The sequence below is a fragment of the Pteropus medius genome, unplaced genomic scaffold (assembly GCF_902729225.1).
Source record: "Pteropus medius unplaced genomic scaffold, Ma_sr-lr_union100, whole genome shotgun sequence".
NCBI lineage: Eukaryota > Metazoa > Chordata > Mammalia > Chiroptera > Pteropodidae > Pteropus > Pteropus medius.
The window spans coordinates 11,431,417-11,455,391 of record NW_024353517.1 but is presented as its reverse complement, the minus strand read 5'-3'; the positions used below and the strand labels follow the sequence as shown (position 1 = coordinate 11,455,391).

The 23,975-nt window shown below is 32.3% G+C and overlaps 1 protein-coding gene across 12 annotated transcripts in view; it reads right to left on the bottom strand.

Annotated features, from left to right (window-relative positions):
* Positions 1-23,975, bottom strand: part of DLG1 (discs large MAGUK scaffold protein 1) — a 229,160-nt gene that overhangs the window by 32,267 nt on the left and 172,918 nt on the right. For all 12 annotated transcript variants that reach the window (XM_039850648.1, XM_039850651.1, XM_039850653.1 and 9 more), the window contains 3 exons: positions 20,171-20,273; positions 7,172-7,286; positions 2,333-2,509 (listed from right to left, as the gene is read on the bottom strand). In XM_039850648.1, coding sequence (XP_039706582.1) covers positions 2,333-2,509; positions 7,172-7,286; positions 20,171-20,273 — 395 coding nt within the window. The remainder of the gene's footprint in view (positions 1-2,332; positions 2,510-7,171; positions 7,287-20,170; positions 20,274-23,975) is intronic.

The window sequence follows — 23,975 nt, the reverse complement described above, 5'->3', positions numbered from 1 at the left end:
TGTTTATTAGGTTGGCATGGAACACATATGCTAAAAAGTAAACATGCGAGAGAGAAAGCAAATGGGGCAAAACGTCAGCAATTGGTGAAAGTAGGTGAAGGATATGTGGGTGTTCCTTGTATTATTCTTGCATTTCTCTTGTACTTATTTTTCTATATCTCTAAAAATTAAAAAATAAAAAGGTGACAAATAAAAAAAATTAAGCTTAACTCCAATAATATATTTGTGTAAATATATAAAGTTACCATTTATAGTGTACGAAATAGTTTTAAAGTATTTTTGGAAGGATATACAAGAACTGGTAACTTTAGTTATCCCTATGAAGGTGAATGGTTGCCTGGGGAACAAGGTTAAGAGTTTGCATAGCTTTCAGATCTTCTGAATTTTGAATCTTGTTAAAGTACTACCTATTCAAAAATGCCTATGAATTAATGCATTTTCTTTATTTTTTAAATTTATTATGTAGCTATATAGTTTTACTATGGGATAGTAAAAAAAAAAAACTTTTAACAGTCATGGATTTAGAACTTGTATTTCTTATTATTCCAGAGCAATCCTGAAGATCCATAACATGAATAATAATTTATAATTTTGCTTAGACATTGAGGGCACTGCAAAACTAACATTTAGTGAGTGAACATTTACAACTCAAAATGGCTTTGCTTTCTAATCATTATCTTATTCACTCGATAGCTGAGTGACTTAAATTGTGTTTATTTGTAAATACTGTTCCTGAAAGAAAGCTAAGCATTGTAGGAACTACAATTTCTTGTGCTATTATCAGAAGTAGTCTAAGAAAGAGTTCTATTTAAGAAAATATACGTTTTAAATACATTCAAGAATGAAATAGCATAATTATTTGTGATTTCATACTGTATTTTATGGGAGAAAAATCATATTCTATAATGTTACTCATGAATTTGGGGATTTGGAGTAATCCTAAGATATAGGTCTTATATCACTTATGGCTTTAAAAACCAATCTTATAAAATTTTTATAGAAAATGAAAAAAATCTCTTTTCACCTAAGTCAGCTGTATTTCTCATTTGTTGCAGGCATATATAAAAAAAGCCTTTGCAAGATTAGGAGGCTCCAAGGGATAAGATAATTTTTATAAACTCTGTCCTTGATATTTAAGATGTGAGGTTTTTACTGACTGAACGAGACACAGAGAAAACATTTCTGAATTTGAAGGAGACTATATTACATTCCACGAAAAAAGTAATGCTGAGGGCTACATTACTAAAAGAGGAGTTGCCACCAAATATAAGATCTAATCAAATAGCTGGATCTTGCTAAATATAAATCTAGACGACAACAGACATAAATTCCAAAACCGTAACTACAAATCTTTGTAATACTTTAATATTCTACTCTTCAACTTTTACTAACACATATGTAAGTGTATATAGGTAGAAGTCTAAAATAGGTATATGATTTGGCATAATTATTAATTTTAGAGGCTTTACAAAACAAGTATAAATCCAACTCATAAGAAAAAAAGACAAGTTTATAACATCATAAGCTTGACCTAAAGTGAATTAACCAGCTATAATAAACATTAATGTCTCATTAATAATTTTTGCTGGCTATCTTAAAACCTAGAAAAAGATTTGCCTGAATCAGATCTCATAAATAAACTACTTTGGGGGAATAATAATATCCCCCTTTTCCACAAAAGTAGAGACATTTAACTGCATTTCATAGATTTTAGAGGGGTTTTGCTAAACTGGGATCATTCTTTTTAAAGACAATCTGCACTTAAACACTTTTGCCACTAGATGGTAAGTATGCACCAATGAATCACTACAATAAATGGTTAAAAGTTGAGGAAAGACAGTGAATGTATTGATAGTTCTAAATTAAGCAAGATAAGAGAGATGTGAAGCATATTACCAGATATTTCTAAATATTCTGCATTTATTTACAATGCTTTCATTTTTTTCTAGGACTAAACGAGGTAATTCATATAATCAACAAAAGCCCTGAAAATTTAGGTTTTATCATCACTTACATGGGAAAACTACAGAGGCATTTATTTCCCTCTCCCTCCACTGACAAGAGATATATGGCAGTGACTTAAAATACACTTATTTTGTTTTTAGCAACTAGTACTTGAGCTTTAGAGAAATTTCTGTCTGGGAGCATTGTATACTCTAGTTATGTTATAGGTTACAGTATAAATTGAATAAAAATTAAATGGTTATAGAACATGATATGAAAAACCAAGTGTAAAATCATCACCTCAATAAAAGAAATTTAAAGGATGAGTATTTACTTGTTTATAAAGCTCGACTTTCAAGTGGTAAGGCTGTAACAGATTTATATTTACCTGCGTTTACTGGGAATCACCCCAACTTCATCACTCTCACCGTCTGGTGTAACCTGCCTGGCTTGCCACCATTCATCATCAGAAGCATTAATAACATGGAGGATATCTCCAAACTTGAAGTTCAATCCCTGACTGGGAAGGCCACTATCCTTAGTCTTGTCATAATCAAAAAGAGCTCTAGAAAGAAGAAAAAGTCCATTATTTATTACAATGATGTTATAATATTAAACACAGGATTCTGAAAGTGTTTTAATTTGGGTATATAATTAAATGGTATACGACAGTAGGCAAAATAATGCCAAGCTCAATTTTGTACTATATACAAGAAGACAATGAGACCAAAAAAAAAAAAAAAAAAAAAAATTAACTTTGTTAATAGTTTATTAGGTATACTACCTTATTTCTCTCAGTATTGTATAAGAAATTCTAAAAATGCTTTTAGTACAATTCAGTAGCAATCTATATTGAATTCCAAAATGAAGACAAATCTAGAGAGTTGCTCTAAATTAATAAACAAAAGTAAATATTAAGAGATTCTCTTCTCCTTTGACTAGACACACTTGGAAAAACCCTATATCAACAGAGTGATTATTTTGCCAGTTAATTATTCCTTTCATTTGTTCACAAAACTAGAGTTAATAGGGTAACAATGATGAAAACTAACTACAGATGACTTTAACAGCTGCCAAATATTTTGGAAAAAATATTGTATTAATGTAGTAATTGAAAATGTTAAAAATATTTTTAAATTGGATAAAAAGAAAATATTGTTTCCTATTTGACTAATTAACGTACAATACTTAACAAATTAAATTCTTATATCCAAAGAAGCTCTGTTTGAAAAGGAGTCCAACAATTACATTTATAACACAATTTATTTATTCTTTTGTTCTAATGTGGCAACTGGAAATTAAGATACAGATCGTATTCTTTTTCATGCTACCCAATGTTTAAGAACCTTTCTCTTGAAATAAAACTGAAAAAGGGTGGAATTATTTGATGACTACATGAATAAACTAATTAATGTGAGGATATCTTTAAATGTTTAGTGACTTTTGTTTTCAGTTTTGTTTTCAAATGTGTTCTTCCAAGGTTTTTTCAGGGAAACAGGTGGGACCAAAAGTGGGAAGGCTTAAACATATATTAAAATGTATATAATATATTGGGTTTTATCCAAAGGAAGCAGAAAAAATAAAGATTACAAATAATATAAATGCCAACTCATTACTTCAACCAATATATTCTGAACTCTAAGGTAGTGTTTTCTACTGGAAAAATATAGCTAACTTCTAATAATACAAAGGTTTGATATAGTCAGTCACTTATTATTTATTTAAAAAGGTAATAAAGTAGATATGGCAAAGATAAAGATGACAAAGATGATGAGGATACAAATAAACATAACATAAAATAGAAAATAAAGTACGTTAAGTAGAACAAATGCCGAAAGATTCAGAAAAGAGAAAATATTACATTGTAACACTTATCATAAATTAATCTTTTGAATTATAAAAGTAATATAACTATATAATTGATGAGCAATGGAGAAAAGAAATCACTCCAACCTCTACTCACTATGCTAGCATTTAGGCTTTGTCTTTCAATATATTTGATTCATTAGAAAAAGGAACCCATGGAATACTTATGTGAGTTACTGATCATCAGAGTATAATGAACACTATTAATCTACTATCCAACGAAAGATTATATACAAAACTTTTATCAGTAATTCATGTTTACTTATATATTTTTTTCCCTTGATCCTGATTCCCTCAGACTAAGAGTAAAGCATTATTAGAAGGTAACCACCATTTTGAATATAGTGTTTATTATTTCCTTGTCCCTTACCCTTTTTTTTCTGTTGGTTTGGTTTTATCGCATATATGTGAATGACTAAGTAATTATGTACATTTTTACTTGTTTCAGAGCTTTATAAATAGTATCATACTGCGTGTTGCCATTTGTAGCCTTGATTTTTTTTATTTTTTACTTTTTATTTAAATACATTTACTAAAAAGAACCAGAAGACTTCTGGCAAGACTGGTTACATGTATCTATTTCTTCTCCATCCAGAAACTCACTTAAAGTGACAAAAAAAAGGGAGACAAATACAAAAGAGAAATGACAACAGGAGAATTGTTCCCAATTCCATAGAAGACAAAAGATTTAGTCTCTGGAGAAATTAAATTTGAAAAGCTCTGGAATATGATAGGGAAGTGGAAGATGCTGGGCTGAAAATAGACGGATTAATAAATCTGCAACACTGAAACTAAAAACTAGTAACCTGGTTTATACTGTAGGCAAGAAATCAAGGATTCTTCTTTAGAGATATTTAATGACGTCAAAGAAAAGAATGACATGGGGAGCAAGAGGGTAATGAAAAAGTCAATTACCTTCCAGTTAAATTCACCACTTCAGTCTCTATTGATAAGACTAGAAAAGTCATTAAACATTTAAAGATATCCTCACACATAAAAAACTAAAGGAAATAAAACCCAAGAAAACAAGCAGACTAGAAAAAAGGAATACAGAGAAAGTAGAGAATTCAAGAAGCAGAAGAAAACGTTAGAGAAACATGAGATATTATGTCCACAAAAATAAAGATGACCCCAACCTAACTAATAACAAGGGGTCCTTGGAAAATAAAGTATGTTAACCTTCTACAATCCCCAAGTTCTCTATTAAGAAGAAGGCAAAATAAAGTCATTTTCAGACATGCTAAGACTCAAAGAGTACCTCCTACACAACTTTTCTCAGGAATTTACTTGAGGATGTACTCTGGCAAAATAAAAGTAAATTGAGAAAGAAGAAAATGTGGAATCTAGGAAACAGACTGACACAGTACAGAACTAAAAGGATTAGGATAATGGCAAAGGCAAGTCCCATGTGAGAACTATACAACAAGTCTAGAGAGCAACTAGTTCGTCAGATTGGAGGAGAAAGATGGGGGAAAAAAAAAACCCCCAAAACAAAAAACACCTGAATTGATAAGACCATATGTATGACTATATGTATCATCATATGAAAACTATATAGAGAGGTTACTGGAAGATAAAGGAAGACACGTAGTAATCTAAGTACATGGAAAATTAAGCAAATGAAAATGAGACAATTTTTAAGTCTAGGAAAAATGAAGCATTGCAGAAGAAAATAAATGTAGTCATAATATACTGTTTGAGTAATGACAGATATTACTTAGTCACACGACTCTAAATACTATTAATTTTCTTAATGGTGACAGAACTATGTTTGAGTTACAGGAGAAGAGGCAGAATGAGTGGTTTGGTATGGGAAAGTTCTCTCTATCAAGGCAGTTAGTCTATAACGTTCAAAGTTGGTAAATTAGAAAACAGCAGTATATGTATATTATTTATAAATTTGGAGGTAAAGACATGGGAGTTTCCTAGGAAAATGTAGAATGACTGTTTCTATCAAATGAAATTTGATAGACTGTTGGGAGGTCACACTTATTTTTCATTGTAAGGCTTTTGACAATATAACTTGTAAAAATAAAATATTCTCTAAAAATAAAAAATTAGTAACAAAAAGTGGAGATGACTCAGTAAATGCACCTAAAACAAATATAACCTAATGTTTTGATTTTTATGTGTATTTAATAAATCATATATTAAAAGTAACAGTTGTTCATTATACTAAAATTAGAAAATATAGATAAGAAAATGAAAAAAAAGGAGAGTTTAAACGAAAACCCATTTTCCCACTTTTTATGAATACCTATATATAAAATACTTCTAATAACTTTGGAACAAAAGTGTTTAATAAATATTGCAAGAATTAGTGAAAGGAGAAGAAAATTTTATACATTTAGGATTCCCAGATCGTAGGTAGGGCAGAAGGAATGAAAGTGGTAGAAACAGAACAAGAGAAAAAAGTGAGAAAAGTTTCCTTTTATTATGTCTTATAAAATAAATGCTTTAAGACAATAAGTCATATCATATGTAAACTACAGACTATATGTTTATGTGTACAGATGTATTTATACATATACAAACATATATGAGATACACGTCTATTTTAGGTAACATATATCATCTTTCACCAGAAGAATAAAACATGTTAGCAATAGGCTTCCCAAGAGAATCCAAAGAAATGAGAATATTTATGAAGAATGATATAGATCACTTGTAACAAACACCTAAAGTTAAAATAATAGTAAAGCACTCAGTTAAAGCTCTACTACAAAAAGTATATAGAATAAGTATACAAATAAATAGAATATCTGTATTGTCTTATTAGCCAATGAAATGAAAAAGAATTTATATATTAATGGTATCTAATATTATATTTATGCTGTTACATTAATCTTATGTTATAGAAAAATAATACGTTTGTATTCTCCCAAGTGTTTAAAATGAATGTAGAAATTTCATGAATCTGTACTCTTTACTCAGGCAATTCACATTTTAAGCTATTATTTACATATGTTCTCTTTGCTATTTTGAAAATTGACATGGTAATTAAATGTTACACAAATGGAGAATTATTCTATTATAAAAGAATACAGGTAAATATAAGTGTTGAATGATATGACGCACCAAGCTGCAACAGTGATTCAGTAAAATATCAACTTGATAAATTTCTAGTCTACATACAGTCTTTCTTTTTCATACCATTATTATTCAAGGGGTCGTATAATTTCCATTAATCCAATTATAATAATTTCCAACTCTTGAAAGACATATTTTAGGAAACCAATTATAAAAAAAACATTTCTTGGTTTGCAATATCTATAGTAAAACTAAGTCAGTCATAGTGAAAAACCTGAAAGAACTGAATGCATAAATAAGGACTGTCATAATTAAAAGTAAAAAAATTTACCTGACATAGAGGGATCGTTTCTGGCTAGTTCGAAGAGAACCTGATCCTGAACTAATGCTACTATTCATCATCTGCTCCCGTAAGTCATGTATTTTGGCTTCGAAACGACTGTATTCTGATGGAAGAAAAAGAGAAATGAATTTATATTTTATATTCTAAAAAGTTACTTAAAGTATTAAATATGTAAGCTGTTCTATAAGTGTAATTGATTAAATGTGGTTAGAACCTTAAGAGAGTAATCTGAATTAGATTTTGCCCAATATGCAAATTTCAAAAAAAAAAATTAATAATCCTTTAAATGTACCATAAATTATTATTGGTTGAATTAGAATTTTCTCACATGCTATTTTAAAGTTCATATCACATTTAATCAATTAAGACAATTTCCATGCATCAAACAGCAGTATCTAATCTTATATTACTAATTTAACTATACATTAAAAAAATTAAAAATCAGGATTGTGATTTTTATATTTAAAAAAAGAAACCTATAATAATTTAAAATAGATGCTTTGTTTACTTTTTCCTTGTGAGGATATGAGTCAATCTCATATTCTTAAATCAGAATTTTTGCAGGGTCAATACATCTGGGGAAATACGCCTTAAAAAACTAATGAATGAAATTAAATTTACTTTGACACATTTTATAATTTATAAATTTTCAAAATGCCCAAATAAGACACAAAAGCAGTCTGAGGTAACATTTTATTTAAGATATTCTTATATGAAAAAGTATGATTTTGAAGATGGACTATTTTAAACTATATCATATTAAAAACTACTAAATCTATTAATAACAAAAACCTTAAGCACTTTTTCAAAAACACTGCAATTACATGGTTATACACATTTACACCATTATCTCTATTTATAATAAATATATTATTTTACAATTAGGTCAGATCCCATCAGATTTTCTCATAAAACCAGTCTTGTAGCAAGAGCAAACAACTTGTCTGAGCATTTCTATAGTTGAAGAAGACAGAGTCAAAAGTCAGCATGATTATTGTTGAGATACTCTTCCTTTCACTACAGTAACCTAGTTTGTTTTATGGATACTGAAATTAATTGATTTTGATTCATCAAAAAACTCAAACATTTCAAAGTTCACATTAACATGTAATATTCTTTTATTGTCCTTTAAAATATAATAGAAAATTTAAAGTATAAACATTAGTAGATTGATTAGTATAACATATCCACTACAATTTAACAATTATCAACTCATGTCAAATCTTTAGTCTGTATAGACACAGCTAAGATACAGACAGACTGATGGATGAAGATATAGATAAAAATATAAAGTGAATCATGAGTTTATACTGGTTCTTCTAATTAAAAATTAGGACCATTAGGTTTTCAATCCTTTTTATCATGTCTGTATGTACTTTCTTGCATATGAAGAATCCTGGTTCTCAAGACACTGGGGATAACAGAATTAGAGTACTGCATAAGTGTTAATGCTGTCAACTAGATATACACAATATACATTTATGTTCATTTGTTCTTTTTTATTTCCAACTTCAATTTTTAGAAGTTGCTTTTTAAATTTTTCATTGTTTTTATAGGTAGTTAAATAGTTTCAAAGTCAAATCTGTAAGACATGGATATTAAAAAAGATATCTAGCTTCTATTCCTTTTTCCTACTTACTCTGTCCTGGTCATTATATGTAAACATTTAAAGAAAGATTTATTCTTCCACTTTAAAAATATAAGCAGATACATACGTACATGCAAATATATTTTATGGATTCTATATTATTTTCATATATGTATATAATTATGCATATACAATTGTGTGCACATACACACACAAACATATATGTATTGCTTCTCTTTCTTAAATAAACAATAACATATACATTTTTCCAAGTTATTTTACTTAATAATTACAGTAATAGTCTTACTGTAGTAATAGGGCACTCCATAGTTGCATATACAGATGTTCTTCATTCTTTTTTTAAATAGCTATATAGTTCTTTTATTTTTAACCTTTATCTCTTTCTTAAAACAAAATACTGTTAATGGTTAGACTTTGCCTTATTAGCAAATCTGAAAATTGTTTTAACAATGTAGGTGAGTAAACTTTTGATACAAACTGAAGTTGTTTGATCTTAGTTCTACTCATACTGTTTTATGTTTATATATATTCAAGACTGTTATATAAATAGTCTGTGGCAGATTATATTTCCAAAGATGCCTGCACTCTGTATGTTCTTGTACTGTGTAACCTTACCAATTCTCCATCAAGAGGCAAATTTAATCTCTCTCCTTGTATTTGGGCTGGTCTTATCATTTACTTATAAGCAAGTGAACGTGGTAGAAATGATCATATGTGACTTTCAATGTTAAAAGAGGCTGTGAAACTTTTGCCTGGTTCTTTTGGGATGCTTGTTCCAGGGGACGCCAGATACCATGTAAGAAGACCAACTACCCTCGAAGCACCACACTTCAGAAGTCACATAATGGTGTCCTGAGCCCAAACTTCCAGCCAGGACCACCAATGCACAATTGGGGGGCGGGGCGGGCGGTAAAGTTATTTTGGACCTAAAGCAGCTCACCTATCAGCTGAATCCTATTAAGTGATCTCAGTCTTTGCCACCAGGACCACCAGCCAAAATCCTGCCTGAATTCCTAACCTACAGAATTCATAAAAGGATATTGTTTTGATCTACTAATCTCTGGGGTAGTTATGATGCAATAGTAACTGGAACACAGTCTCACTGTGGAGTCTACTTTATTTCTTCATAGACACACACACACAAATATATGTATGTACATATAGATACACACGAAAGGACAAGAATTCCTAAATTTATATGTAAGATACATAAGTATATAAAATTCCTAAATAAGAAATTCTATAAATATATAATATATAGATATTATATAGAACATACTTATACATAAAATGAAATTTGTATTTTTATAAATATATTTATACATAATATATAAAGTTTCTATATTTATAAAGATAAACACAGAAATATAAAACTAAAGTTTGTTCTTTTGTTCTGATAATAATCTTTTGTTTGGGTTTTGGCCCCCTACTATGAACAATCTCCCTAGATCTGATTTGAAATATTATTCTTTAAAAACTTTAAAGCAATCGGAAAGCTTATTCTATTTTCATATTATCTTCATATTCTCTCATTTCCTGAAAACTTGTCCTTAAAGTATTTTAACCAAGTTGTCGGAGCATACAGTCTTTTCATATTATATACTCTCTTCCTAATAACTCTCTTAATTACTATCCCATCATTTTAGGTGTCTGAAGTTTGTTCTTTCTCTTCAAGAAGAGTTTATATGAATAATATCACCCTAATTCTTTTCTGATACATTTGATCGCAGCCTTGATATGTGAAAGTCTGATTCAGTTTCTTTCTTTGATTTTTTGAGTATGTTGACTCCATTGTCTCCTTTAAACCACTGCTGATGAAGTTCCGATGACCACATCATTTTCTTCCCTTTATAAAGGGCATTTTTGGGGGACATGAAATTCCACTATTTTTTTTTTCTTTTTAATTCCAGTAATTTTATTGGAATATTTCTAAGTTCTAGTTATCACCTTAGGCACATGGAATGTCCTTTTGATATGTAGTTTGAAAATAACATTTTTTTTAATTTTAGAAAAATTTTCTTATTTTAGTATTTGTTCTGTTGCATTGTTTTGGTTGTTTTTCTATGAGACTCCTATTATATGTATCTTGAATATTCTTTACCTACTTTCTACATCTGTCACTCTCATCCTTTTTTATTCTTAATTTCTTTTTCTAAAATATTGAAATCACAAACCTTTTTCCTAAACTATTTGAGAGTAACTTGCTACCTTGATGTCTTGACATCTTTCAATATTTCAGTGTATATTTCCTACAAATAAAGATATTTTCTTATATAACCACAAAACCATCAAAATCAAGAAAGTAACATTAATTCCTTACTATCTTCCAATGCTCACATTCCACTGAAATTTCCCCAATAATGTCCTTTGTAACAAAAGGATCTAGTTTGAAATCATTAGTTATCTTATCTGTGCATGTGAGCATTTAGTGTCATATCTCCTTTAGTCAAGGCAGTTCTTTAGTCTTTCCTTTACTTGGTAATCTTGATACTACTGAAGATTACAGGTCAATTGTTTTGTAGAATGTCTCTCACTTTAGATTTGTCTGATATTTCCACATTAAATCCAGATTATGCAACTTTGACAGGAATATTACAGAAGATATGTTATGTTCTTTCCAGTGCACTCTTTCAGGTGATATATAATAATGATATCTCCCATTACTAATATTACTAACTTTTGGTACTTGATGAAGTTTGTGTCTGCCAGGTTTCTCTACAGTAAAATTCCACTTTTTCCCTTTGCAAATAATAAGTTACTGAAACCATGTACACTTCTCTACTCTAATCAAACTTTCAATTAACTCATTTATTTATGTTAGCAAAGACTCATGATATCCTAATTTATTCAGTGGATTATAATTATCATAATTACTATTGGTATTATTATCATCAATTTGATGCAAATTGATTTGGTCAGTGAAAACTCCTTCAAACTGGATTCTGTGTCCTTTTGACATGTCTCCATCATTACTTCCTTGCTTCCTGACACAAAATATTACAGAATAATTTGGGATATTCTCTACCCCACTCCTGGAACCAGCCATTTATCCAAACAGCCTTTGTAATTTTGGTGGAAAATAGTATAATTAGAAGCCAAGATCTGAGTATTAGGTGTTCTTATTGCTAATGGACTGGCACTGAGCCCAGGCCCTCTAAGTGGATAGAGCTAGGGAATTTTATTTATATATATGTAAATAAATTTTATTTATTAATATATAAATTTTATTATATATTAGACACATTTGTAACTGTTTATATCAATTGAAAATCATATGTTCATACCAATTTCTCCAATTCTAGTATTATAGAATTTATATAGTTTTCTCCCTTTCCATATTTGTAATTGTCTTCTCCAACAACGAAAATTATGGATAACATTACTCTTAGCATACCTATTCAGGTGATCAATCTCTTTGTATGTATCTGTTTCTACTACCATTCACTTTCCTGATTGAGTTCTGACCAGTCCCATGTGTAATCTCCTCACTCAGCCCAGGCTTTGACTCCTCACACCAGGAAAGTGCCCTGTGTGGAAGCCCTTAGTTGTCTCTAACCTCCCCGGCCTTGCAATGCAAGATAAATACCTTGCTGTGCTCCATCTAATGACTTTAGGACTGAACTGATCAGGATGTGGAAGGGAAAGAGCTCTTTATTTTTGATTTTTCAAAATTTCCTCTTTTTCATCTACTTGCTTTATGGACATATCATGCTCCTTCTAGTTAAACTTAATTTTTTATGTTAAGATTTTCATTTCTAATAATTTTGAATAATAATCAACTCATTTATGTTGTTCTTTCATATATTCCATCGTTTTTCTTGAACTTGTTTTGAAATATTAGGTTATACTTTTCATTTGTTTTGTGGGCAGGTTTTCCTGGCATACATTCCTTGTCTGTGGAAACATTAGTATCACAGACCTGTGATGCTTTTAAGAAGATGTTCATTATATTTTATGTAGCATTATTAGCTGTTTCCAGCGATTTTGCTATTCTGATAACAGAACCTACTGATTTAAAAAATTCTACATTTTAGAAACTTAAAACTTTCTATAAAAAGAAGACATGACTTTTTATAGTGAGGCAGAAAAATATTCTTTCTTAAGTAACTAAGTTATTACAAAGCTGTTAAAAAAAAGTCTTAAAGAAGGGCCATGTTGAGACCCCTGAAGTAGAAGCCTCACAGTGTCCCTGGCTTCACTTTTCCTTGCCCTATAGCTTAACAATAGATTGTCCTCAGTTGCTTGACTCAGAGTTTGGAACATCCCCTGGCATAGAAAGTTGCCCTGAAATTTATGATTAATGCCCTTCTGCTTGCTATTAACAGTCCTTTTGGCCTAGCATTCTTTCCAGACTGCTCTCATCTTTGTTCCTGGGTTGCTATGTCACTGGAGGACTGCACTGCTAGAGGAATGGCTCCGTGTAGCCCCTAGAAAAATGCCCAGATTTTCCCTTAAATACCATAAGCCCGACTGAGAAGACAAGGCAGTTTTTGAAGGTGTTAACCTGCTGCCTCTCAGATCATCAGTGCTCTGACAATAAATGCTTATTCTAAACAACTCAACTCATGTGTTGGTTTATTGGCTGAGTGGCACAGGCAGCACGAACCCTGGACTAGTTGCCCTCCGGTTTTAGTCTCAGATATTCAACATTTAAGATATTGGAGAGCTAGGTCGATTCCTGATAATTGCTTAATTTATGCCTTATTTTGTTCACTTTAATTAGATTTTTGTATTTATTTTCTTTACTATTAACAATTTCTCATAACCATTTGTCTTAACTGTTCAGAACGTACTTCAACAATTTCCTCAAAGTTACTTTTCCTTTAAATTTCCCATTTCATTTAACTAGCTATGTTTCCAATCTTTTCCTTTTGTTTCAATCAATTCATACTTTTTAGCTCTATCAATTTCCATCTTATGCCCATCCTGTATATGTTTTCTTATATTTTATTGTGAGAAAGAGTTTCATTTCTTTTTTCAGTTAAGTCTTTTGCAACCCTCTCCTAGAAATCACATCATAACCGATTTCAGGAAAACTATCATTGGGAGAGATCTAAATGTTACATAGGACATTTTCTTCATTTCAGCATTTTGGAAATTCTTGAACCAAACTATATTTCTTGTCATGAAATATACTGGGAGTCTCTGAACTGCTGGGCTAAGTAATATGTGCATGCTTATAAGGAGAGATAATGTTTAATAGCTGATTTTCTATATTTTATTCACATTTTCAACTTCTTTGTTTTCACTCCCACACTAGAAGTGAAAAGATAAAAGAAAGCTGGAGAGGAGAGTGAGGAGAAACTGTACCTCCTCCAATCTCTTTTAAACTTTCGATCTCAACTATGAAGAATAAAACTAATTTACACTCTATAATGAAATATATTAATTAAACACAAAGCTAATACGTGAGAGCAACGACTCTTGGAGAATGAATATTAAAACTAGTCTAGAGAAGAAAAGGGGAAATTTTTTGAGTAAGAAGGCAGGCTGGTTGTTTTAACTGGTAGAAAAAGGTGGAAAGCTATGGGAAGAAAAGAGACTAAAAATTTTTTAATTAGGAAGCTGCTACAGAAAATCACTGAAAGAGTTGACAAATGCCTGCAAAGAAATATCACTAGTCCAGCACAACCTCTCCATTCAGTCTCCACCTCTCCTCTCTTTTGGTTGTTAACCAGAAATAATAATGGAAATAAAATGAGGAGACTGGGGTTAAAATTCTACCTCTGCAACTCAGATTTAAATTAAAGCCCTGAAACTCAGAAAAGTTAAGTGGCTCTGGCCAAATCTCTCAACTTTTCTAGACTACAGTTTAGTTACTTGAAAATTAGAGATAACAATACCCATCTCAAAGCCTTTTTCCTTTGAAAACAAAGTACCTCACCGTTTTAAGATATAACAATGGGAAAGAGAAAATAAGTTTAATATACGTTTAATTCCTTCTCTTTTATCTTTCTTTTATAATATCATTGCAATATAATTCCCTGAACCAAAAACAGAGATCTAAGGTCTGAAAGTTGGTGTAGTATACCTGAGGAACAACGAAAGAAAATATCTGAGGTTAGGGCTTTTTATAAAGGGAGTCAGCTTTAGTGTACGGTTGAGAGAGTGAGTTTAGGGTGTGGGGAACCACTTGGAACCTCAGAGCTGTCATAGAGATTATTTTAAGCTAAAGACATTGAAGATTCAACGAACGCAAGGAAAAAAAAAGCCTTCTCAAAGCTTCCCTTATCTGACTAAAAGCAGCTACCTCTGGGAAATAGGGCTATCATAGATCCCCTCTCTTGGGGAGTTTTATAGTCCTTAAGTAGATGGAGAGATCACACATAACTTATATAGACAAACATTATCACAAACTTCCTCCTAAAAATCCATTTGTCTCACTTAAATAAGAAACCTATTTATTTTTCCCACAGAACGCTTTTCTTCCCACTCCCTTTTCCATACAAAATTAGGTAATAAGCATTAAACGTTAACCATATAATGAGCTAGTGACTTCTTTTGTTGGCTCCCTGCATGCATACAAAATAAACTCATTTCTCCTGTTAATCTGTCTTTTGTTTAATTTACAGGCCACAGCCATTAAATAAAAGGATAAAGTTTTCCCTCAGTAAGGGGCTACAAGAAATCTTAACCACTTAACTAGCAAGTTACTTAAGCTTTTTATGCCTTACTCAACTATAATGTAAAATGGGGGATAACAGTGCCTACCTTATAGGGTTTTATGGGAATTAGAGGTAATAAATGTTAACATGGTTAGTACCATGCCTGGCACACAATTTTTGTTATTATATTTATATTTTATTATCCAATTCATAAGAGACTCTTGAACTTTAGAGCAGGAATTGGTTGCTAAAATTTTGTAACTTCTGAATATGGAGTAAAAAAGTAGCCTTATAATTCCAGTGCCCATATTTATTACTGATTATAATTTTCCCCAGAATAATGAGCAGTAAGCTCTAAAAAGTAAATTGTTTCTTATCGCTGGAGTTACCAAAACTGAGGGGAGTTAGAAGATAAAGTCTCTTTAAATGTTATTTTTTCATACTTAGAGTCTAAGTAATAAAAGTTCAAAGTATACAAGCTGAAAAACCCAAAATAGCATTTTATGTAAGACTAATAGGCAAGTTACAGATCCTAAAAGATAAAAACTTAACTCCTACCAAAAGCTTACCTCTTTGCTCTTTTTCTGTCTGTATGTCAGATTATCAATGAAGCAGAGAATCCCAAGGGATTCATCATTAGTAAAGTGAATACTAACTGCAAGAAGATGATTCATTATCAGAGTGTCAAGCGACTCTTTTTATATTTCTTAAAATGGCCAGCTCACTGAGAAAGAAAATCTGAGTCTTATCTTCAACTTATATCCTTGGCCCTCAGAGTAGTTACATACTAATGATGTGGAATATGTTTTTATAAAAAAGTGCTGTACAACAAAAATATATTTGTTAATTAAAAACACATAATTAATATTAAAATATAACATAAAACTATAGTGTCACTGTCTAATAAACAAACATAACATATGCAGCAATATAGCAAGGAGGACAGGTGAGTTTTCGAAGCACCCAAAACATGCTTTTAAATTTTAACTCTCCTATCTTTGTTCTTCCATTATTCTTTACCTAGAATGTCATTTCTTCTCTCTGCCCATCTATATCTTATCTATTCTTTAGGTTGTCAGTTAAGCCTCAATCCTACTCTACGGCATCTTTTCTCATGCTAGGCAATATAATTTACCTCTTCTTGAATTCCTAAGGCAATGTTTGTCTTCTTCTGTGCTCTGTTGGTACTTAAACCCTTGTGTTAGGCAATGGTACCACAGCTGTAGTAAAAAGATTACAGTATACAACATTGCCAGACTAAGCACTCAACAAAGTATTCCCAGTGGAAGAATCCAGATTTTGAAGTCAAGAGACTTAGTACTGAATCCTAGCTATTACTAGCTTTGTTATCTGAGTTTATTTCATCATCTGTATGTAGGAATATAGTTACATTATTGATAAGGCCCAAAAGCAAGGCTTAAATAAATAATAAACAAATAGGCACCGAAATAAACATGAAATTATTAATCCTGTTTTGTGCTATAAAGGAAAAATATCACAGTGCTATGAGAAATGGAGAAGGAGCCAGCCATATAAGAATAGGGAAAAAGAAATTTTAAGAAAGAACAAAATGAGCAGAGAATTAGGAAAGTATCTGGTGCAATCAAGGGTCTGAAAGGAGTCCTGTATGGTTAGACTTAAGGAGCAGAACCAAGCGAAGTACAGGTACTGCGCTGTGCTCAATCACACAGGGCCTTGCAGGCTCTATTTACAGGGTTTGGATTTTATCCACAGTATGATGGGAAATATTTTAAACAGAAAATTATACAATCCAATCTCTGTATTTAAAAAATATCATTTTGGGTAAGGAACAGAGAATAGATTAGAGAAAATCAAGAAAGAAATGAGGAGAACTTGTTAGAGGCTATTAGAATAGTTCAGGAAAGAGAACAGGGTGGCTTTGGTTAGGGTAGTGACCATAACACAGATGTTGAGAAAGGAGTGGGAGGTGAAGGATGACTTCTAGACCGTGGCTTAAGCACCGTTTACAGAGACAGTAAAAGAACTGTTTCAGATATGTTCAATTTCAAACACTAGGGAGAAATACAGCCGGAGAAATCAAATAGGAAATTAAGTCTGGTGTTCAGGGGATGTTCAGAAAGAAGATATAAGAGTAATGAACATAAAGGTTTAAGCTCGAAATATAATGCAAATTCTCCTTGATATAAAAATGCCTCCATCAAGTCTAGAATAGTTTAAAGTTTTGGATAATCTAGAAAAAAACAATCAGAAAAGTTTATTAGAAATATAGAAATCACAAAAAAGAACGAAAGAAAGAAAGAAAAAAAAGAGTATAAGCACAGAGAAAGGTAATCTGAAAGGTAAATTCCTGGGCCCATTCAATAACTATCCTGGGAAAAGGGTAGCCCACTCCTGCCAACAATCAGTGGCAAGTATATCTAGTGCATAAATGGGTACCTTCGGTTAGTTAGGAGCTACTAAATATAAAAATGGTAAAATTAAATAACTATCCTCGTTCTGGTCTGTGTTCACCAAGCATTAGAGAGCAGTTCTTCCTTCCATTGATCAATTTTTACCCCCTTATTAATATCAATATTTTTACCCGGATCCCAGATTTTTTCTTGATAAACATTAACTAGAATATGTCTGAATTTTTACCATTCTAAGTAAATTTTCTATCATGCTGTGTCTTTTCAATATAAAGATTCACATCTTTTTAATTCAGGGGTGTTTTCTTGAATGTATTATGATTTCAAACATTGACTTTCTTCTTTTAAAATTTTTTTTTTCATAAAGTCTAAAATTATGTATATGTTGCATATATATAATTGCCTGTCTTCTATTGCTAATATTATCTCTTTCACCTTTTAAAATCCTTTTTGTTTGTTTCATCTCATTTAATTTTACTACTGTATCCTTTATGTTTCCTATTGATTTTTCTACAGTGTCTCTTTGCCTTTGTGGTCCAATTTAAAACACTTGTTTGCCTTCTTCTTTCCTGGGCTCCGTTAATTCAAAATTAAACTCTTCCGGTTGTTAAGCCATCTTTGCCTACATCTATTCTTACATTTCTACTTTGTGGTCTTCTTTCAAAGACGTGAATGTACAAATTGTTAAAAACATTAAGATCAAATTTTCATCGAATTTGTGTCAATTTGTATGTGTGTGCATGTGCGTGTGACTAACCTTTACTTGTTGCTAAGTTTTGCTGTCTGTTTCTACATTTTCTTATTAATATCTTTGCATGAATACCAGGCCAGTTACTTTCAAATTACTTATTATTTATGAGTTAGATTTTGCTGGACAAGTTTTAGGCTGGACCAGAAAGTTTTGGAATCCAGAGTGATGGAAGCACAGGTTCTTTACAGTCTTTAAAACCAAAAGACTGTCACATTATATGATGCTATGAAGACAGACTGCTTTATCCAAATATGCGTTCTCCACTTCTTTACACCAAACCACGTCGAGAATGAGTTGTGCTCTAGCCTGCTGACTCCAATTCCCATGAGGCTTGCCATAAACAGGGATAATGTTTTCATACCTCAAAAACAAGCCCCTCACCTTCAGGAAGTTCAATTTTCTGTTATATTCTAAGTTCTGCCACCACTGAATATTTTCAACCTCTCATGTGTTTTTATTCTTTCCCTCTTTCCTTGTGGCTTCTGTCAGATCTCAAGCTGCTTAAGTAACCTTTGCCTATATTTTGTTGTCCAGGTATTATCTGTCTTCTTAGTTTGCTTAATGTGAGATGGAGTTGTATGGGTAGCAGAAGTATGTGTAGTGTATGTTTTATTTTCCTTGCTGCTTTTGTGAGTTTTCTGGGGGAGGTCAGGGAGCAGATACTGACTTACCCTTAATCATACCTAAATTTCTTATAAACATACAAATGGGAAGCTTCCTATAATACTAAACAACCAGTGATTACAACTAGGCTTCCATATAGTATACCTATAGGGCAAGAATGTGTTGGCCAGAAGATAAAAGTATGTCAGTTTTATTTCTTACAAAAATTAATAAATTGGCATTCTGACTTCATATATTAGTCCCTATTTGTTTGGGTACTGTGAATTTATTTGGCGTTGACCTCTTACGTAAATGAATTTATCCTTGTTCAGTTACTAAACCCAAACTGCTGAGGTTTATAAGACTGTACATATTATGAAATAGCAAGCAATGCTCAACACACTATTTTGATCCTCTAAAACACGTATTAGGTTCTGTTACAAAAATAAATTACACGCTAAGAAAATAATAATAAATGTAACAATTGCTAAATTATAGAATGTTTCACTTGATTCCTTTACTCACATTATTCTTCTTGGCTCCTTTACTCACATCATTCCTTCCTCCTTCGATTTGCTGTTTATGAACATTAACCAGGATGCTATGTATTCCTTTGGGTGTTTAAGCTTTTTAAATTCCACTGAGGTTTTATCGAAGTGGTTATGTTGATGTACACTAGAGTCTTATATATGTTTAAATGGCATGAACTCAAATTTTCCATTACCATCTTCTTCTCCCTAGGAACTTAGTAAGGTCATGTCCATGATACTTTGCTATCTAGAAACACACTGCAACTCAAACTTATATTCTTTCTCTTTATTTTAAATAGCAATAGAGGCTATTAGAAACATATCTTAAACCCTGGTATTAATAAATATAATCTAGTTCAAAAGTGAGACCATATACTAGGAATAATATATCAGAACAAAACATAAAAAAGAAAGTTAAGTTTAGAAAGCTGAACATTATTAAGAGGCATGTCTAAAAACTGAAATAAACAATAAATATAGATAGCAAGAACTTCATTACCTTCAGGTCGATATTGTGCAACAATTGTGACAGCTTGGCCAGCATTTTTCAAAGCAGCTGCTGCTTGCTCATGGCTGGCAGTTCTGAGGTCAACACTGTTTACCTGTAAATCAAACCAAATCTTAAATTTGAAAGAAAATTATCACACTGATTAGAAATTACAATAGCCTGTTCTTTGAGTAGAACAGATAAATAAAAAATTTACTCATAATTACTTTATCACTAAAATATTTTCTTGTTTTAATCTACTAAAATTGTACAGTAAAACAAAACATTATCATTAATCAAAAGAATTTTATTCATTAAAAATACTTTGCTTAATATCAAGTGAGTAAAACCAAAATATTCCCCCCTAGATTTTCCATAAGGTTGTCTATCAATCTCTTGAAAAATGTACCTTACTTTGACAATCTGAAAAATCAACAAGTGTTATTTTGTACATTTCATTTCACCAGTAACTCCAGCAACAGGAGGGAAATTCATTTTGTAGCATCTTCAATTCCTGCTATATTTTCACTCCTATTACTCATGTCAGTTCCAATTCTTTTCCTTCCTTTTCCGAATTAAAGCTTCCACTTATTTAGAGTTAATAGAAAAACATTTATTTTAAAGTATTAAAATAGCTCAGATTTCAAGGATAACATTTAAATAGAGTAAATGTTATTAAGTGAGCAAGGTTTCATTTTTTAAAATAATTTATCTTTCAGTTATAGCTGGCATACTATATTATATTAGCTTCAGGTGTATAATATAGTGATTAGACATCTATATAACTCACAAAATAATCACCCCAATATGTCTAGTGCCCCTCTGATATTGTACATAGTTATTACAATACTATTGGCTATATTCCTTATGTTACACTTTCTATCTCCTTGACTATTTTGTAACTACCAATTTGTAACTTCTTAATCCTTTCTTCCTTTTCACCAATCCCCCAAACTCCCTTCCATCTGGTAATTCACAAATGTTCTCTGTATCTATAAGTTTCTGTTTTTGTTTATTTTGTTCTTTAGATTCTACATACATGTGCAATTATATGGCATTTGTCTTCCTCTATTTGATTTACTCCACTCAGCATACTACCTATATCTTTTTCCATTCCTTTACTTTTAGTCTATGTATGTCTCATCTGAAGTGAGTCTGCTATAGGCAGCATATGTAAGGGTCTTGTTTTCTTATCCATTCAGCCACACCATCTTTTGACTGAAGCACTTAATTGTTTTTCATTTGAAGTACTTGTTGACAGATATGTAGTTATTGCCTTTCTTTATTTAGACTTTTGATACATATTTTTTCTTTTTCTTAAAGAAGTCCCTCTAACATTCCTGTAATACTGGCTTGTGGTGATGAACTCTAGCTTTTTCTTGTCTGGGAAGCTCTTTACCTGTCCTTCAATTCTAAATGATAGCTTTGCTGGGTAAAGTAATCTTCGTTGTAGGTCCTGGGTTTCTATCACTTAGAATATTTTGTGCCAAACCCTTCTGGTCTGTAAAGTTTCTATTGAGAAATTGGCTGACAGTCTTCTGAGTGTTCCTTCTATGTAACTAATTGCTTTTCTCTTGCTGCTTTTAAGATTCTCTCTTTGAATTTAACCTTTGGCATTTTAATTATGATGGGTTTTGGTGTGGGCCTCTTTGGGTTCATCTTGTTTGGGAATCTCTGAACTTCCTGAGGTTGTATGTCTATTTCCTTCACCAGATAAGGAAAAATTTTCATTATTATTTCTTCAAGTAGGTTTTCAATTCCCTGTGCTCTCTCTTCTTCTTCTGGTACCCCTATGATGTGGATGCTATGTTTAATGTTGTCCCAGAGGCTTCTTAAACTATCTTCATTTTTTTTTTTTGGATTTTTTTTTCTTGTTGCTGTTCTGATTGGGTGTCCTCTGCTACCCCATGCTCTATGTCGCTGATTTGATCCTCCATTTCATCTACTCTGTTGATTTTCTCTAAAGTACTCTTCATTTCAGATATTGTAGTCTTCATTTCTGACTGGTTCCCTATTATTTTCCCATCTCCATTTTTATGTTTTTTATCTCTTTGTTAAAGTTCTCACTGAGTTCATCTACTTTTCCCCTAAGTCCCTCCACCATCCTTATAGCCCTGTTTTGAACTGTGCATCTGGTATACTGCTTGTCTCCGTTTTGGTGAATTCTTTTTCTGGAGCTTTGTTCTTTTCTTTCATGTGGGACATGGTTCTTTGTTTCACCATTTCGGCTGTTTCCCTGTGTCTGTTTCTATGTATTAGGTAGGACTCCTAAGTCTCCCAGTCTTAGCAGAGTAGCTTTATATAGTGGGTGTGCTATAGAGCTCATTGGCACAGTTCTGGGAGAGGTTAAGCTTCAGGCTAAGTTCAGTCGCAGCCTGTGCATCTCCAGGGCCACCTGGTAAGAGTCATCAAACAATCCACAAATGGTTCAACCCGTGCTGGGCTTAAAGGTGCCTCAAGAGGCCAAGTCAGAAACAAAGACTGGCTGCCACTAGTATGGAGATTGGGGCTGCTCGGCAAGAGGTACAAGGCACACTGAGGCAAAATGTCACTTCTTTGGGTTTTGTGAGCCTTTGAGAGATTTTATGAAAGTTCACAACAGGAGCCAAGACAGCCCATTTGTATGGAATAAATCATTGGAAGAGGCTTGGGTGGGTTCACAAGTTGGGAGAGGCGGAATCTCAAGGAATCTCCTGGTCTGAGCAACCAGTGTTATCCAGGTTGATCTTCAGCCTGGGATGAGAGAGGGCTCAATAAAGGAACAATGGCTTCTGCCTGCACCTCTGTCTGGGAGGCAAGCCACCCCTCCAGCCCTCACCCTGAAGCTCAACGATAGTGCCTCCCTGTATGTCCCTGGCACTCCTGGAGCAGCTGCCCCAGCACTGGAGCTCAGAGTGAGTGAGTCCATCAGCAAGTAAGGTTTGGTGCGGGCCCCGTAAGAAGCTGGTTTCTGCTTCTTGCGGTCCTCTGTCTCACTTAGCTGCAACCTCCACTGGGGACTTCTCTTCCTGGCACTAGAACTCTGGGATGAGGAGGCTAGTTGTGTCCAGGGCTCCTTACTCCTCAGGTCGGGGAGGTGGCTCTACAGTCAAGATAGCCCTCCTGGCTCTGGATTGCCTGTTTCATGTCTCCGATCTTTCTACCGTTTTGAAGTGACCTGTTATTAGTTGTAAGGCTTCTGTTCAGCCAGACCTCAGGTGACTCTGCATACTGGCTGCTCTGAGTTTTGTTATAATTTTGGTGTGGTTGCTAAGAAGGCATGCACAGCCTCTACCTTCTATGCCATCTTGAGAGGAGCCTTAACTAAGATTTCAAGGTTTCATTTTTTGAATAAAGGGCTCTTCCACAGTTGAAATAATTACTGAGGTTATAAATTCCACTCCAGAAGAATAAGCAACTTAACTCTTATTTCTGAAAGGCCAGCAATACCTAGTATAGACTGCATGGTACACTATCTATAAGAAAAACAACATAAGATTTATGAAGCATTGTATCTGAATGTAATAAACTTTAAATATTTAAGCAGACTTTTCCCCAAAGAACCAGCAATTAATAGAATACAGCAATGTTCTTAACTGAATATTTTTTGGAAAGAAAGAACTGTCATGTAATTTTTATATGAAAACCTGTTTTGTTGGCATCTAATATAAAACCTATTAAAGATCACATACCAATTTTGGAAAATCCGACTGTATACAAGTCCAGAAATTCTTGGGATAATAAAATTTACACAAAAGAACATTTTAACCATGTAAAGACCTAGTATTTTATATTATCCATGAAAGATATCATTATGCAACTAAGTTAGAACACAGAC